At 36.6% G+C, this 18,301-nt stretch overlaps 1 protein-coding gene across 9 annotated transcripts in view; it reads right to left on the bottom strand.

Annotated features, from left to right (window-relative positions):
• Positions 1–3,473: 3,473 nt before the first annotated feature.
• LOC121427521 (kazrin-like) overlaps positions 3,474–18,301 on the bottom strand; it is a 34,204-nt gene continuing 19,376 nt past the window's right edge. For 3 of the 9 annotated variants that reach the window (XM_041623957.1, XM_041623965.1, XM_041623966.1), the window contains exons 3-15: positions 18,016–18,136; positions 17,171–17,380; positions 16,366–16,673; positions 15,747–15,981; positions 15,064–15,078; positions 11,306–11,518; positions 10,599–10,801; positions 10,013–10,125; positions 8,496–8,730; positions 8,072–8,173; positions 7,574–7,740; positions 6,167–6,299; positions 3,474–4,943 (exon numbers count right to left, since the gene is read on the bottom strand). In XM_041623957.1, coding sequence (XP_041479891.1) covers positions 4,806–4,943; positions 6,167–6,299; positions 7,574–7,740; positions 8,072–8,173; positions 8,496–8,730; positions 10,013–10,125; positions 10,599–10,801; positions 11,306–11,518; positions 15,064–15,078; positions 15,747–15,981; positions 16,366–16,673; positions 17,171–17,380; positions 18,016–18,136 — 2,193 coding nt within the window. In that variant the 3' untranslated portion in view covers positions 3,474–4,805. Of the gene's footprint in view, positions 4,944–6,166; positions 6,300–7,573; positions 7,741–8,071; positions 8,174–8,495; positions 8,731–10,012; positions 10,126–10,598; positions 10,802–11,305; positions 11,519–13,046; positions 13,059–15,063; positions 15,079–15,746; positions 15,982–16,365; positions 16,674–17,170; positions 17,381–18,015; positions 18,137–18,301 lie in introns of all 9 variants that reach the window. The other 6 variants (XM_041623958.1, XM_041623959.1, XM_041623963.1 and 3 more) reach the window with 6 other exon arrangements.

Here is an 18,301-nt window from a genome sequence, read left to right on the forward strand (position 1 = left end):
CTATTCCCTCTCAAATTAATTCTTCATATCTTCTCATTTTATCTGTTTGTCTATCTCTTTCTCTCCCCTCTTTCTCTTCAGTTCTATCCTCTCTTTCTATTCTTCGCTTTCACTGTTCTCCCCAACTCTTATCTAGCTGTCTCTTCATCCTTTATTATCCCTAACCCAATCTCCATGACCTCTCTCTTAAATTCTTCATATCATTTCCCCCATCTTCTCATTTTATCTGTTTGTCTATCTCTCTCTCCTCCTTCTCTTTCTCTCCTCTTTTCCTTCTATTCCCCCCCCTCCATCTTTCTATCTTAATATCTAGCTATCTCTTCACCCTTCTTCCCAGTCTCCATGTCCTTTTTTCTTAGATTTGTTGTATCTTGTCCCCTCTCTTCTCATTTTATCTGTTTGCCCATCTCTCTCTATCACAGTCTCTACTAATGTCTCTGTTTCACATCATCTGCTTATACATCTCTCCTCTCTCATTACTTTTGCCTCTTTTCATTTAGCCTTAATCAAGATCATCTTTGAATCATAGAAATACCTGTAAGGAGGATTTTTCTCAAAATAAGGAAATAAATTGCATTTCCAAGGAGTGTGTAGCATTGCCATCACAAAATTTAAAATAAAACAAAGAGCTTGGCATAATCAAAGTTCACAGTCATGCTCTACAATAAAAGAACATTGTCTCACATTAACAGTATAAGGTACAGATAATTATCAATGAATATTGTAATAACCAAAATTTCATTATGATTAAATTGAAACACAACCACACAGGACACTTTAAAATTCATATATCAAATGCTGAATTCATGTTTTATTATCATATATATATTCATAGATCTTTATATAAATCACAAACCATGATCATCGAAATCATAGCTTCACCAAAATACATCTTTCTGTTTCAGAATCAAATGTATAATTCATTCACCACTCGTACTCCTCTATAATTACAATACATAAGGCAGTCTCTGCGGGGGGATTTCAATAAATAATTGGAAATGTGTAAAATCACAAAGAGCCAGACGGGAATCATCCATGAATCATTAATAACATCCACTCCCTCCTTCGTGAAATTATGTGATTTATCAAATTTCAGAGTAGTAAAAATTTCAACAGATTCTTGTGTTATATCATATTACATGTATGTTCATCCTATAGTTCAACAAAGTATGAAAGTTTGATGTAGCATTGTGGTTCCAAACACAAATTACATGAAGAATTCGTAACTTCATTATTTCAACGTATATAATTAAAGGGGGAAAAAAGAGATATGTCTTAAAAAGAGTATTGTAAAAATGGAAAGGTAGCAACAACATAATCCATGGGAAAGGGAATATTTCTTAAAACATTAAAGGTTTGTACTTGGATGGAAATTTAACCAAACACAGGATAAATTCTACCAATGAAACCTTTTATAAAAGAATATAGAACATAATTTCACCTTCTCAAGACAATACCCCCTCCCCCTCCCCCTGCCCCCCCCCCCCAGACCAAATTAATTTTTAAAAAGTATTTAATAAAGTTTTCATGCCAAGTAACAGGGCAATGAAATGATGAAAAATAGGAACCAAACCAAAAACTCCACTCTATAAAAAAACTTTCCAAAGTGCAAAATATACAAATAGATATCATAAAGCATAATTTATTTCAAAAGAGAAGAGGACAAAAATTATTGATAATCCCATCCTGATTACTGAATAATCTAAAAAGATTCATGAACTACCTTTGAAATTCAAATTCATGCATTCAGAATTATTTGTTATACATAGAAGAAAAGAAAAAAAATTGCCAATTTACAAGAAAACAATCAAAACACCCACTTTCGGCAGTTGCGTGATACTATTTGCATAATCTAAATACACACCTTGTGCATTAAAACAAGTCATATATCAGTGCTTGTGTACTTCCCAATTACGTTCATTGATTAGACGAATTTGTATCTACAGTCCCATTAATATAAGATGGTGTACTCCAAAACAATTTCTTCACCACAATTTGGAAAAATCATAACATCCAAACACATTGTGTGAAAGCAAGCTCATGAATGAAAGAAAAGAATGAATATGAAATAAACACATAACTCTCTTTGGAAAATGAAAAAAAAAAATTGAATGTTAACATAGTATGTGAAAGACCACTAGAGGGCGCTATAGATGATCTCATCTCCTCCTCTTTCTGTCTCCTGATATTATTAATCTTTTGAAATATTGATATATATATGAGCTCTTAGCCTCTCGAAACAATACTTGTGATTTATTTATTGCTCAACATAGGCATATTCAATTACAGATTTATTGGAAATTCTAATTCAAAGTGCGGAAATCTATTTTAAAAGAAAGATTAGATAATCCCTGGTCATGAAAACAAAACATGTGCTTTATTTAACACACAGCTGAAGTACCAACAGAGTCGCATAAACTGATAATCTTGTGCAAATAGATGAGCATAAATATCTTCAAAATAACAACAAAATAGGAGTGGAAAATAATACCTCTTTAGTTATAAAAGCTTTGATGAGAATCTTCTGCATTTTGAAAATTGCAATTTATGAATTTGTTTAGACCTTTTCATTACCACATTAAAAGCATACAAAATGGTTATATCTGGGTAAAACATAAAAAAAATATGATACTGTTGAAATAATATTGTGATGCCATAATGTCAAACTTAATATGTAGATTGCACATTAACATAACTCAAATTCTTCAAATGTACATAAAAATCTAGCAATGCTGAAATGTAACAAAATATATACACACAATTAGCATGATCAGCACTCGATGTATACAGTACATACATATATCTATTTTGATGACTGTAATTTCAATGTAATGAGGTCAACACTAAGTTGAGAATATTTCTATCTTTACACCAAGTAATTAGATGACTGTGACCTAAAAATTTGTTACTTTTAATTTCAAATATTCAAAATCTCAATATTTTCAATGATTTCATATTCTACATGTTCCAGAATTAATCTACAGAATTATGAAATTCACTTTATGATAAAATAGAAGGTAACTTTAAAGAAAAAATCCCACCCTCTTTTGAACAAAGAAAAAATTGTTATATCTTTATTACTTTTCAACAATCAAGATTAATCAAATATAGCTGAATCTTTCTGAATGTTTACTTCAATTTTACAATTGATATTAACTATTGTTTACCATTAATGTGTCAACACAACGTATACAGTATTCAATTAACATGTTCCTAAGCCAAACACGCAAAGGATCTGTTTAACAAGCTTATCATCGATAACTAATGCTGAATTTCAATGACAAGATTAACCAACAGTTGGTTATGATTTCAGTAGATTGATAACATTTCTTAAAGAATGCTATTAAAACAATGCCCGGGGGCTAGTTGCACAAAAAGTGAAATTTGAAAGAAATGCAAACAATGAATTAATCCTAAATGTCCACATCTGAGTGGTTGAAAAATCAAGTTGCATTCGATTTTTGGAGTAACAATCAAGTGCAACTCTTTGTGCAATCGGTTCCTGGTTATACTTTCGCTAACACCTCATTTCCAATTTTAATACACCCACTATTTTTGGCAGTATACACTCACTCACTCATCAAATATAATAATCCGCAAATCATCATTCACACAAACACAACTCTCACTAATAAACTGCATAGATGATGATCTCTGTATGTACAGATGAATTAAGTATCGGGATCACAAGTCTAAGAGAAGACCGAATTAGACATTTTGTCCAATGAAACACCTGGAGATGAAGACTATGAATACATCCTGAGATAACTAATACGTATCTAATTTTCTTTGGGGGCACAAACACATCTATGAATTCTCGAAGTCCATGACGATGTTTTGTGCCATGATCATTTCATGATTTGAATATTCATAATCATGGGCAATTCCATAAAATATCTATGTCTGGCCCCCTGGGACTTTCCTTTATCTGTATTTTCTAGTTTTTAAGAATTTTTTTTTAAATGCTCTCAAATTATCACAGAATTAGCAGTGAAAGTTATGCAAGACTGGAGAATAATGGGGGGTTCGACATACATACATGTTAATTGATTATCTTATGGAATTGCCCATGTAAGTTGTTAAGATTTATTTATCTCTATATATTTAATCATTTGAGTATCTTTACAGCGCTTTTGAAAAAAGTGTTGCATGTAATCATCAAAATGTAAATGATCATCGATGTAGCTACACGTAAGTGCCTTCAATGAAGATAATTTAAAGAATTCTCTCTACTAGTTGCATCCCTCAGTGTTGTTGGGAACCTTTCATGGTTTCATTATTAAATCCATTTCACAGTCATACGACTCTTTGATTCTCCTGTATTCCTCCCAAGTTAGAGCACGATAGGATACAATAAAGCACTCCTTCATCATTGGCTTCGTGGTTGCGTTCATCACATCATGATCAGAGCCATCTTTAAATTGGCAACTCAAGCATGGATCATTCTAAAGAAGCCATCAAAGATCCCAAAGTTGGTGACCCTTATGACATGAAGACAAATAATGATGCTCCACGTATATCAATTGATTCTGATTCAACTTCTGCTCTTGTCTTCTGTTAAATCATCAGAGTTCATTAATTATTCATTCCTCTCTCCATACAAAAAGTAAAGTTTTATTCCATCCTGGCAAGTCTTTCAATATTCTTTCAATATTCCTTCGGAGTTTGTCGTTAGTAATCTCCATATAAAAAATAGCACAATCTGGAGTCCTTTCTTTCATCCACACAAAAGGCAAAATATATCTGTCAGTCTACCACGATATGTTCAGAGCAAGAATGCACCAGGTGTGTCACAAGGGGGCGTCCTATACTATGGTGCTCTCCTGGCTGAATTCCTGGCTTCGCGATTTAGAGCGGATCTGCTCAGGCATGGCGCCGAAGCTCGAGTTGTAAGTGTTCATATCCTGACGCAGCTTCCGTCCAAGAGCTCGTCCAAGTGAGCCCTGCGGAGAAAAACGAAATGGAAATAAAAATAAATCAAAGCTGCATCCGAAGGAAATACACCATGGTTGGGATTCAAACCCAGGGCCCACTGTTTTAAAGCCTGGAGACTAATCCACTGGGCCACAACGCTCCACATTAACATGTCTGTACATCAACTTGTCGTGTTAATCAACAGTTTGAAATCATTGGGTCAATACATTGCACAATCTTTAAACAATCATCCTGATCACTGCACAAACAAACCAACACAAAAATAAAACATGCAAACACAATCATCCAATCAAAGAAAAACAAAGAAGGAAAATAGAAAAGTTGTCATGTAAATTTCTAATCATTCATGATTATAAAACATGGACTAATTTGTGAAATTTCTTTGAATTTCAAAAGGTCTTTAAGACTCTTCAATAAAAGTTTTTAATTGGACCCATGGCTTTGAAATATAGGGGATAGCCTGATTATTTTCACCTCAGCAATTTTGAGGGAAGGGACTTTGGTAGGTTAGAGACCTCAAACTCCTTTCAATGTTCTCAAAAGGAAAGCTCTTTTTACCCAGTTTGATGCTACTATTTAATAATTAATTCATTTTAATCCTTGGTATCTGTACATTTGTTTTTTAAATTCAGTTTTATTTGTACATGTATATTTGGTCACTGGAGAAATGTGGAAATTATAAAATAATTGGGATGAAAACTGGATGAAGTTATGAAACTTGGATTAAAAACAAGTTCCAGGATTTGATTTGATTTTCAATTGCTCATGATCAGCTCTTGTTTGGAGGATCAAAAGATTTCATTATTGCTGGAATACACTAAAAGGGAGTGGGGAATGAGCATAATCTTTCATGGGCAAACAAGAATACGATGACTGGGGATATAACTAATATCTTCCAAAGCAGCAAGATGATCAACAGAATCCACTATTGTTGGGATACTCCACAGGGAGTGGAAATTGTGCATACAATGTAGCGGTAAGCCAAAAGCCAATAACTAATGTCTTCTAAAGTGCTTGGAAGACCGAAAGAATTCATCATTGTTTGGATATTCCCCATGTAGTGGAGTGTGCATACAATGTAAGCGGCCAGGCACCAATTCCATCAATCAGATAATCTGTAACACGTCTGGAGACATTGCTGTGATGTGGTAGGCGGTATGTAAAAGCGGGATACCATTCCACTATCATCACTCTCATTTCAGTTGGTGGAAACCCCTGTATTCAAACTCACCCTGAACGTTGGTTTACTCCGGCCCTCTCCGTTGGTGTTGTACGACCTTTGGAACCCTCCGCCGCCTAGCGCCCCAGAACTGGCTCGCCTATGCCTGGCGTCCATGGTACCATTGACAGGCTGCAGGGAAGCTCTGTAGGTTAAGGGTTAGTCACAGGAAGGGGGAGGGGGATAGGAGGAGGAGGAGAAATTATATTACTTGAATGGATCACTCAAGAAGCACATGCAAGAACACTCTGAAGGGGAAGTTCCAGAAAGCGTTCACGGCAAAACTCTATGTGGGACCTTCATCAAATGGTCTGTCTCCTCTTTTTCCTGGGTGGGGGGGGGCGTTTCATTAAGCTGATTGTATTCGAAGTTAAGAGCGACTTTAAGAACAATTGGTGATCCTTTCTTGTGGTAAATGACATTGACCATTAAATGTTCATTGGTGATTATTTAGAGCGCAAGAGAGGATCACTAATCACCAGTCATTCTTAAAGATGCTCATAACTTACGAACAGCTTTTTGAAACACCCACCGGATACACATAATAGGCTGTACTGCAATCAAGTAATCAGGATTCCAGCAGGGAATTGGATGTACAAATATGTTGAATATTTCATGGATTTACTGTACCCTGCAGTCACACTTCAAGTTATGGAGGGAACACACAATTAAAATGTCATCACCAAAACAGGGAAAACATATCGAACATTTTGGGTAATCCTTTCCTGAGGTAAAAATGCACTGCAAATTCTCACTGGTGTTGCTCAAGCTTCTAGGAAAGGATCACCAGTTTACATGGTGACTTGCCAATGATAAAAGAGTTTAGTGAAAAATAGGTCCACTCAAACTTATTTCAGAGCAATTCTTCACAGTATTAGCCATGCCAGGCAGGTAAAGCACACAACACAAGATCAAAGGACATGTCTAGGAGGCCTCTATGCTACATTCCTCTGGGCCGTTCCATGAAGATGATGGAACTTCTGAAGGTTTCCATGAAGAAAAAGGAGTGTAGTGGTTTCATGGTACACCATGTATTCTTTTGTGGGCTTATGCTGGTCCTGAAAAGTGTGACCAACTACACTCCACGAAGATGTTCGTAAAGTTACGTATAGTGTTACGCATGGCTGGTGACAATGTCTTATGCTATATGATATATATCCCAAAACAGTGCGTCCCACCAAAAAAAATAAATACAGAGAATAATCAAAGATTTATCATAACTCAATAACAAATGCAACAGAAATACATGTATGACCTATCATTGTAAAGCTCAGTCTCCTCTTTCATCTGATAAAATCTCGATTTTTTTTGGGACGCACTGCTGACTTAGCACCTGATGACATGGACCAGTCAAACGTTCAGTTGTTCATGAATTACAAACATCATTATAGAACACATCCTATGCCTTGGAGAACTTACCTCGCTGGTAGGACGAGCGCGTTGAGTTCTGTAGTAAGGTGTCTTCGGATGATGTTTTTACTAGATGGGATTCCTAGTGCATTGGCCATGGCATCAGAATCAAAGGAAGGTTCTAGGACCATGAGGGCGCCGTGGACACCACTGTCGACAAGGTTGTCTGCATACTCCTGAAATATACGTTAAAAATAGTAAACTTGTGATGAATCAATACCAAATAAGTGTGCATTCTGTCTCAGATATATCAATATTCTTTTTATTGTCCTTCAATTTCTCTTTTCTTCTACCAATGGTGTGTGCTGTTGCTTGTTTGGCCTTATTTGTGTCTGAAGTCATTCATTGATTCAACAATTTTCGACAAAGACTTCTTTGTTGCTCTTTGCCATAAAATGAAGGGCATTTGACCACACATTTTCTATGTTCTTGAATCTGTTTTTCGCTGTAAAAACTTCCTTTTACTTTTATTTTCCTCATTAACATTGTCAAGGGAGAAGTACTTACAATAAGGTCTATTGATCGGGCCCACTTCATGACCCTCTGTGTGGTCCAGACTAATGGATCCATATCAATGTCCTCACTTTGGGTTCGTCTCTCTGATAGCATCTGAAAGAACAAGAGAAAATCACATCAATTTGATAAGTGCCTTTCACAATCCTTGGAAGCAATAAGTGCCCTCGAGTGATGCCACTGCTTTTTACGATCTGGCAATCAACATCTTGATTCTTTTCTTTTGTTGTTATTTTGCATCATTTGTAATTTCAACACCTTTGATTCATATTGACTGGCCTGGTGGCACCTACTTGTTTTAAATTTGATTTTTGAACAAACAAAATTATTATTTTGGCTATTTACAGAGAACCTTCCCTGGCTACTTTGTGGTGGTTTTGAGGCTGGCAGGTCAAAATTTGTACCGGTAAGTACTCACAGCTTTGTTGAACTTGAGCATCCTCAGCAATTCAATGCCATGTAGTAGACTAGCCTGGTGGAACTTCCTGGTGACCTTGAGGTACTTCTCTAGATCTCTCTTGGTCAAGGTCGATAGGACCCGACCGTCCACTCTCTCCGCCTCAAAGATCAGCGAGTGCTGGCCGAGCCCTAGGTCGTTCAACCACGTCCTGGCTACCCAGCAATGGTCAAGATCAGCTGCTTTGGGGAATTTGCTGCAAGAAACAAAAGGAAAAGGGTTACTCTTCAAAGATCAACAAGTGCTGGCCTATATCAAGGGCATTCAACCAAGTACTGGCTCCTCAACAATGGTCAAGATCAGCTGATTTGGGGAATTTGCTGCAAGGAACAAAAGGAAAGGGTTCATCTTGAAATAATCAACCAAACAAGAGCCTCTAAGATGATCTTTGAATGTTTTCATGTTGGAGAGGAAACTAAGATAATTATGCTACGGTTAACACCATGTATAGACCTGAAAAGGACTGTTGGGTTATATTTCTTGGCTGATTGTAGCTCTGAAAAGAACTCTTGATCAGTATGATGATACACTAGAATGCTTTGGTATTTATAGGATAACTTAAGCGGTTCCATGACATTTGCTCCGGCGACAATTGCTCTGCCATAAATTCCACACTTTAATCGAATGACAAACTCCAACCCTGGATTTAACATTATACCCTATCGTAAACCTACAAACCATATTCCTAGATTTTAGATGAAATAAAGCCCATAGCAATTGTCGCAGGAGCAAATGTTGTGTCATTGACTTTAACAGGCCCTTAAGAGCTTCTAAACAATTAAAGTCTTCGTACTTCTTGAAGTGTCCATTGTTACATTTGTTTGATCAATGATTATTTGAAGGACCATAGTGTAGCTATAAATGGACCCAGGTAGATAAGAATGTCAAATGCAAATTAGATATCAATTAACACATTATCCCCTCTGATAAAGAGCATTGCCCTATAAGCTGTTAAAAAAAACTATTTGATGTAAACCACTGCTTTTTCCTTTTTTCCCTTCTCATTATCCAATGAAGTGAAATGTAAAGGGTTACATAGGGATATTTTTGTTTATTTGATTGATGGCTTCTATAAATATGTGAAGACAGCAGAGACACTAATATAGAAACAAATATAGGGGAATCTTCTGAAAAGAGATTTGAAAGGATGCGTGGTGGTTAAGACTAGGTGAAAGGGTTTGCAGATACAATATGTAGATGATGCTACTATTACCCTGGCTTTACCTCGAGCTCTCAATTTTTCAATGGAATTCAGTGCATTCACGGAATAAATTTTACCAGGTACCCATTCACCTCACCTGGGTTGAGTGCAGCACAGTAAGGATAGATTTCTTGTTGAAAGAAAACACACCATGGCTAGGATTCAAACCCACAACCCTCTGTTTAAAAGGTGATATTCAGAACCACTAGACCACTATGCCCCCACAGAGAAACTAACCCCAAAATGCCCTACAGACTCTTCTTTGGTCAATGCTTACCATTCGCTAGGCACTTTGTTCTGATCGATGGCAAGCCTGAGTTTCCGTCTATGAAGCACATTGGTCACACCCATCCCTGTGTCCAACTCACTGTCTGAAAGACCTAGTAGAACCTGAAAGTGAGATAAAAAAGATAATCATAGTCCGTTCTTATCGGCTCTCTTGGAAAAGACCCCGTAAAACAAGGGTTAGTGATTAATCACTAACTTGAAAAAAAACAATTCTGATTAGTTCGTAATTAGTCTAGCGATTAATGAATGTGTAATTGCTGTATTGTGAAAGGTACATTGCGAGTTCCAACCAAGCCCCTTTCATGTTTGCCTGCCCTTGCGACAGACTGTTCCATTGTTCTATTTTACATCCCACTCCTGACACCATAAATCACTTACTCAAAGGGCAGTACTATCTTCCTTGCCACTATTGATGTTCTCTGCACATGCCTTGCTGTACTGCGGAAGGCACGTTGTGAGTTCTTACCAAGCTACCATTTCTGTAAGACTGACCTTGCGACAACTCTTCTAATGTTTTATTTAACATCCCACTCCTGACACCATAAATCACTTACTCAAAGGATAGAACTACCTACCTTGCCACTCTTGATGTTCTCTGCACACGCCTTGCTGTACTGTGGAAGGCACATTGTGAGTTCTAACCATGCCACAACCATATTTGCCTTCCATTGCGACATCGGCGTTGACTTGCATTTCTCAGCTAGTCTCGCTTTCTCCTGTTCATCCAATGAGAATAGCTCTAAGGTGCTACTGTGTCTTGAACTTGAAAGATTTGTGTCTGTGGAAACAAATCAATTATTGTTTAAAAACAAAGTCAAATGTAACACAGCTGAATCATAGAGCACTGAAAACTAGCTTAAAATCTTTGTAAAACTCTGATTATTAAAAGAACACATCCAAAGCGAAAGATGAAATGGACAATCAAAGCTTATAAGCTGCAAAGCACAACAGTGCAACTTTTGTTGTGTATTTCACTGCTTGCCAGCTAAGTGCTTTGCCCCCAAAATCCCAAATTTGCAGGCTTGGAAAACAAGCTTTGATTGAGCTTCTTACTGGCCTGAATTATCTGACGACATACGATGTGAGTGGGGCTGTGTTTACAGAAATCTCTACAAAGGAAAGATTAATAATTCATTATTCCTTTATTCTCATGAACTGGTTTCTTTCTCAGTTTGCGGAGGAAAAAGATATTGAAAATATTTTCTGCTTAATTGGATGAAAACTTGTTATAGGAAAGCAAGATCAAGACTAATTATGAATAAAATGAAGCTACAGAACTCACCATCAAATACTATTTGTTCCAATGTTGCCCGGTTCTTCTTGCCAAATATCTTGGAGAGCGAGTTGAATTTCTTCTGTTTCCTCTTCTTGAAGCGTTCCCTTGACGATGTTGTAGAAGCCGTTTCGATGTTGCATAGTTCTTCAGAAGACCTGGAAAGATGTTCGGCCGGTGACAGCAGGAACTCTCGGCTTTCGCTGTCGGCTGAAGTATTATCTTTATGGTTTAATGGGGGTTCCAGTTTGTTTTCACAGATAGTAATGATCATTTCATATTTTTTTTTAATTTTTCAATAATGTATTGGGTCATATAGATTTTATGGAAATTTAAAATGGGTCAAAGTGTCGTTTTGGTGGAAAATTTCAAAAATAAAGATATCAGATAATACAGAAATAACATTTCAAAAAATTCATTATGAACGAAAATGAAGAGAATTTGATGTTTGAAATGGTTGCATAGGCCATGTTTTCGAATTGAAGGCACGTTTATAAGTTGTTGGAAACCAGATAGCAACATTGGAGATTTGTGGGCAGTTATGACAATTGCACATAGATCATGTCACAAGGCATTTACAAACATTTTCAGGGGAATATTTTGCAGAGGAAAGGGAAGAGTAAACAAAACACTCAAATTGTAGAAAAAGAAACAAAGATTGTGATGAAGGAAGCAATCAGGAAAACAGGTGCATTGTAGCGTGTAAAGTTTGAAGTGGATTGGGAAAAAATTTGAATGTTGATAATGAAGTGGGTAATAAAATGAGAAAAAGAGAGAGGGAAAGAGACAAAGAGAAATGTTTTGTAAATATAAGTGCACAAACAATGCAGAATAACAGAGCAAGAACAACAAAGCAAGCATTACAAAACAAGAATGCAAGTATGCGAGTTATCAGAGAGATAGAAGTGCAAAAGAATGAAATAGGGCACTGTACAAAAATGTTAAATACACACATATTAATGAATTATTTGATTTTGTCACATGAATTTAAAAAATATATTATATTCCACAAAAAATAACAAGACAATGACAGAGAAGTATTTAATGCAGGTAAAGTGCAAACTCGTCCACTCACCACATGGTCTACCTTCATTTAGTCTAATGCCATTCTGTCCATCAACACTTCATCTAACAGCTACTGGGTCCAATACCCATTTGGTCCAATCATCACTTTGTCTAATCACCAGTTCATCTAGGACTATTTCGTCTCATAACCAGTTGGTCTAATACCTCTTTTATTTTCATTCATTTTGCTAGTCCAATTAGACCAAATGGTATATGGACTAAATGGCTATTGGACCAACTGGCTTTTAGATGAAATGGTGAGTGGAAGAAATGGCAATTAGACCACGTAGATAGTGGACGAACTGATGGTAGACCAAATGATAGTAGACGAGATGGCAATTGGACGAATTGGCAGTAGACCAAATGAAACTAAACCTAAATGCAGCTCGGATAAAAATGTCTGTTTCACCTATTTCTTTTTTATTTCAGATATGATTTGCTTCTTGATAATAATTTAAACTAAATTTTAGGCTTACATGGGAAATTTAAATTGCCAAACAGCAAGAAAACAAATGGAATTGCTTATAACAACACAGCAACACACAAAATGAAAGCCACAAAAATGATCCCCTTGCTCTAAACAGATTATTTCCCTCATTTAACGTTTTAGCATTCCTTGAAATTTTAGAAGGCAATCTTGTATTCATATATTTGTTATAATCTATGATTATGTATCATTATTTACCTTTATTTGGACCTGGGGGCATGTTAACACAAGACAGGATAATGTTTTGAAAGAATAAATAGGGCAATACAAGCAAGCAACCAAGCAACATGGCCTGTGGGGCAGAGGTGGCGGATTGTCAGGCTCATACAATGAAAGTGGAGGGGCACCTATTGTTCGGCAGACAAAAGGTGCCCCTCCACTTTCTTTGTCCGAGCCTGATATTCCGCCGCCTCTGCTGTGGGGCATATATATATATATATGATAGCTTCATCAGGAAATCATTTGACTTGAATTGATTTTCAGAAGTATTGCGAACAGTAAAATGCAACCATTCCACGATTAAAGATAAATACCAGTTGTGGTTACGATCTCAAAATGAGTTTGAAGAGAATCCAATGAAATCACAACCAAACTGTTGGTATGGATATATAAAAAATATGTGCCAAATAGCTCTGGAAGAAAATGCCTTATTGCTCAGAAAGTTGCAAAATAAGCACGGAATTCCTATTTTTCGAAGCAATATTAATACACTGTCCCACATATCCTTTTCTATGTTAGTTATCAGAACTATCGGTTTTCAGCTATAAAGATTTAATGATTTCACAAAGATGAGTTGATTTCAATGTACCAGATCTAGATGTATGATAATATTGTGGTAATTAACTTTGATTTTAAAAGCTTTCTCATGAAATAATTGTTTGCTGCAACTACATGTACCTTTGCCATATGAGGTTGATTCTATTAAATGAGCCTTGATTTGAACAATAATCAACTGGTTGAAAAGTGCTGAAATTTATTTTGTTTGTATGTTTGTTTTTTTTGGGGGGGGTTAATTTCGGAAGAAAACCAGACAATGGCTTATGATGTTTCATCCATTTAAAATTTCTGTTTTAATAATTTTAAACATAAAAATGGCAATTTAAAGCAAATGTTCGGGGGGAGGCGATCTGTGAGGGGAATAACTTTCTTGCTTCTGTTCAGCCCAAAATGTTTTTTCTATATAGACTCCAAAGATAATTTCCATGAGCTATTATTTTGCAACTTCGCAAGAATACTTTTTGACATTTTAGAGATTAAATAGCAAATGCTCCTCCTTTTTTTCTCTGCAGGTAACTATACTTTTAAAAGGGGCCAATTAGAAAGAATGTTTCCCCCACATTCACGTATCAAGCCCCAATTGCTTCCTGAGATTATAACAACCAATGCATATATATATAATGTTACCATTGATCATACATATGGGTGAAATCGGATATGTGATAGAGAAACCAAAGTGAGTCAAATAACTTACATGTCATCGATAATGGATATCTTTCATTTATTATCATATCAATCACATATCGCATGACTTTATTTCAACTGTATATCATGATGGTAAACTGTTTTGAACAGCATTAATTTCGGTCAAACCATGATCCTTAAAGGTATTGTTTAACTTTGTGAGCAGCCGATTTAAAAAATTCTCAAACCAAGATGAAACATGTGTACAAGTGCATGTATTAGAACTAATAAACCCTGAAAACAACCATTATTGAGAATGAAAAGCTAAAACTACAAGGCAAACCCAGATTTTGTAAATAGGCGTCTTATAGACACCTAAATAGTACGCATAAGTGTATGGGATGAAATTAAGATGGTGTTTCCGGTCACTTAACATTTCAATTTTTGAAGCACTAAATAATCATTTTCGAACGCAATTTTTTTTCTGGGCTTCATCTTTGGATCATTTCACAGACACAGGTGACAAGTGTGGCCTTCTAGCTCAGATTTTTTTAAAGTCAAACCAATGTTAACCAATCACTTTAAAGAATTTGATTTAGAAAGGTTATGCAGCCAAGCTCCTGATAGTTTTATCTATTTTTTTTTACGGGGGGAATCTGAATGAACTAGATTTTTGTTTTTGAATACGTTTAAATGATTTTGATAAGTTAGATGCTGCTTCCCTGAGCCAATTAAAAAAAAAAAGCATGCTATGAAATGCATACCAAATCCAAATGAGAATTTGTAACAAAATTGTTGAGCAAGGGTATATTACCTGAATATTCTTGAACTATTGATGAGCATAAAAGGTAAAAAGGAAAGCGTTTACAGCTTAATAAGTCAGTCGTTTAACCATCATTGGTTAATTGATCATTTTCTGCTTGGATGGAATCGCCATGATATGAATCTCAAAAAATAATTTTCTATGCTGACCATCCACATTTTGGTAAATCAGAAGTTTCATTCATGATGTAATTCTAAAGCATCTCTGTCACAGATCAGAAAGATCTATCTAAATTTAGCAATTTTCTCTTTAATCTTGCTTATCTTCATCTCTATACAGAACATACATGAATTTTCCTGTACGCAGTTCATGACAGCCCTGGGCAGCGTAACACAAAGATTAGTGATTAATCATACACTTAATTTTCACGATTTATTGAATATTGTAGTCAATGCAATCAATTGTAAAGAAAAAAATTATTCTACAATGATTCCTAAGCTTTTTGTTACAGGCCACAGAACCAGATAACACAATACAATTGATATCAGTAACATTTCTTTTACAACTGATGCATGAATCACAATATTCAATCAACCATAAAAACCAGCCATACAATCGGTTGCTAGCCTTTGTGTTACATGACCGAGATGTGTAAAACAGGGATCCCTCTGGTTGACATAATTGGTTAAGAAACTTTGAAATTGGTTTTATCTGGAATGTATCATGATTCTCACCTGATATGAAAGAATGGGTATTACGGACGCTGCGTGCTGAAAGGGGCGGGGTCTCTGGTAGGTCCGATCCTGCGTTGCTGACGTCGGCAGCATCCGGGCCTTGCGAGAGGACGCTATCAGATCCAATGGAACCGTCTCGGCAGTGAGAGGCAAGAATCATGGAGTCGTTGACGCTGCTTGAATTGCTGAGCATGATGCGAGGGGCATTCCTCTCGGATATGAGCTGCCTTCTGACCTGTTGGTTTAGAGAAAGTTGGCAGAGTGTTCTCAAATGGTTACTAAGTTCTTTCCTTCAGCAAGGAATTGACGGACATTGTGCTGCTCTCTACCCAGGTGATGTGAATTGGTTCTAGGATTAAATTCTTGAATGCCCCAAGTGCTGGTAACAGCACCTGGAGCTTAACTCAGGGTCACATATAATGCAATAGGCAACTAGATAAATTGCACTTAACATTATACTTCATATATGTATACATGTTGTTCTACCTACCAGAAACTGAATTTAATCTGTATTTTTTTTTTCTAAGGTACTAAAGGCTCTTTAATCAACTTGAACTAGCATCCTGGTAAATGGTCAAGGATCATCTTCAAGATTCAAAGACCACCTCTCTTTACTCACCTTCTCAAGTTCTTCCTCCAAAGACTCGTTCTCCTTCTCCTTCTTATCCAGCTGCTCCCTGAGCGCCACCGACCTCTCGGCCGCTTCCCGCGCCCTCTTCAAGATCTCCCACCGGTCCTTCTCCACCTCCTCCTTCTCCGCCACGATCTTCTTCAGGCTGGCGTCGCTCTCCGTCATCCGTTGCTCGTAGTTGCGGATGAAGTCCCTCATCTCCTCCTCCTTGGCCTCCAGGGTGCAGTAGAGCTGCTTCATCTGGTTCAGGAGGTCCACCTTCTCGCTCTTCAGTCGCTTCCGATCTGCTTTCATTGCTGCAGTAAGACAGATATAAAATGTTATACATTTGTTTCAATAATGTGAAATATTTATCAAATAGAATTTTCATGCCAAGGACCATTCCATTCAATTTCAAAGGAGACTGAATCAATAGTAATCTCTCATATCAATATTTCTATGCCATTTTGTAATTTTGCTCCAATATATATATCCCCTCATAATACAAGGGTAAATAAAATAATGAGTTCATCTAACATTAATCATAATGGATAAGAAGACCTGATAAAAGTGAACTAATCACAATGATGTTGTGATCGATGGGAAAATGAGATAAACACAATAATGATCATTAAAATTGTGCTACATGTGATCGAATCAGATCTCAATAATCAAGGCACGTTTCATCCATTAACACACCACTTGAAGTAAACTTTGAGCCCCTTTCACCAACCATAGGAATTTGAAGAAAATCGTTAGGTTAACGTCAAACTCCTCCAACATTCCTGAGGCGATACTAAGGACTAGGACTTACCGGTGAGAGCTTCTTTGGCCCTTGCGAGCTCATGTTCCGTCTGGGTCAGCTGTATCTTGAGATCCTGAGCGGTCGGAACCTGATCCTGGTCTTGCTCTAGGATGTGAGCATCGTCCACCTGCTTGAGCAGACTCTTGTTCTCCATCTCCAGTCTGGCGCACTTGTCTCTCAGCTTCTGCAGTTCATGCTGGTCCTGTTGCTTCTGCCATTCTGTCAAGGGTCAAAGTTCAAAGATCAATGAGAATCATATTGATATGTATGATGATTTATAACCTCCATTCTCAGCATAGAGGTACTCAACCAGATTAGTCAAGCTTAATTACGGGATCAAATCATTTTATCTCTATAAAGGCAAAACAGATTTCTCTCCTTACTTTCAGTGCACAATCTTCCTGGGGCGCTATTTCATAACGCTGTTCATGTGTTAAGAGTGACTTTCAGAACGACTGGTGATCCTTTCTTGTGGTAAATGATATTCACTGTTAAATGTTCATTGGTGATTACTTAGCGCATAAGAAAGGTTCACCAGTCATTCTTAAAGTCTCTCTTAACTTACGAACAGCATTATAAAACACCCACCTGGACCCGACTTATAAAGAGTGGCAATTGATCAAATCAATCTGAACTATAACAACCGGTCACAATCAAGGTTCCATGATAGTTTATCATTAACTGAAAATTTGAGATCGATTGTACAATATATCTCTTGAGATTTGCAGTTACAGAAGGAAAATGAGGAAGAAATACACATGCAGATCAAATCGAAAAGCTACCTTGAACATCAAGTATAATGCTCATCGATGAAAAGTGGGAGGGGCAAGGTAAGTGCCACACCTCTTTCTTACCTTTGTTATCCTGGTCGTTGTCGGGTGTGGTGGGTGATGAATCGGTGCTCATATGACTTAATCTCTTGTTGGTATCAGCAAGTTCTTCTCTCAAGGAATCTACTTCATGATTGGCGTTCTGCTGAAAATAAAGTAACAAAAAAATAATAATTATGGTTTGAGAAATCAATAACTCTTTACTTGATTATTCTTCTTCCTGAATTTTATCAATGTTTTAGATAATTTGATGTAATAGAGTTGTGAGCATTATACACTAGAATGAAATTTCGAATAAGCCTATCCAACA

Source organism: Lytechinus variegatus, chromosome 14 (genome assembly GCF_018143015.1).
Source record: "Lytechinus variegatus isolate NC3 chromosome 14, Lvar_3.0, whole genome shotgun sequence".
Classification (NCBI taxonomy): Eukaryota; Metazoa; Echinodermata; class Echinoidea; order Temnopleuroida; family Toxopneustidae; genus Lytechinus; species Lytechinus variegatus.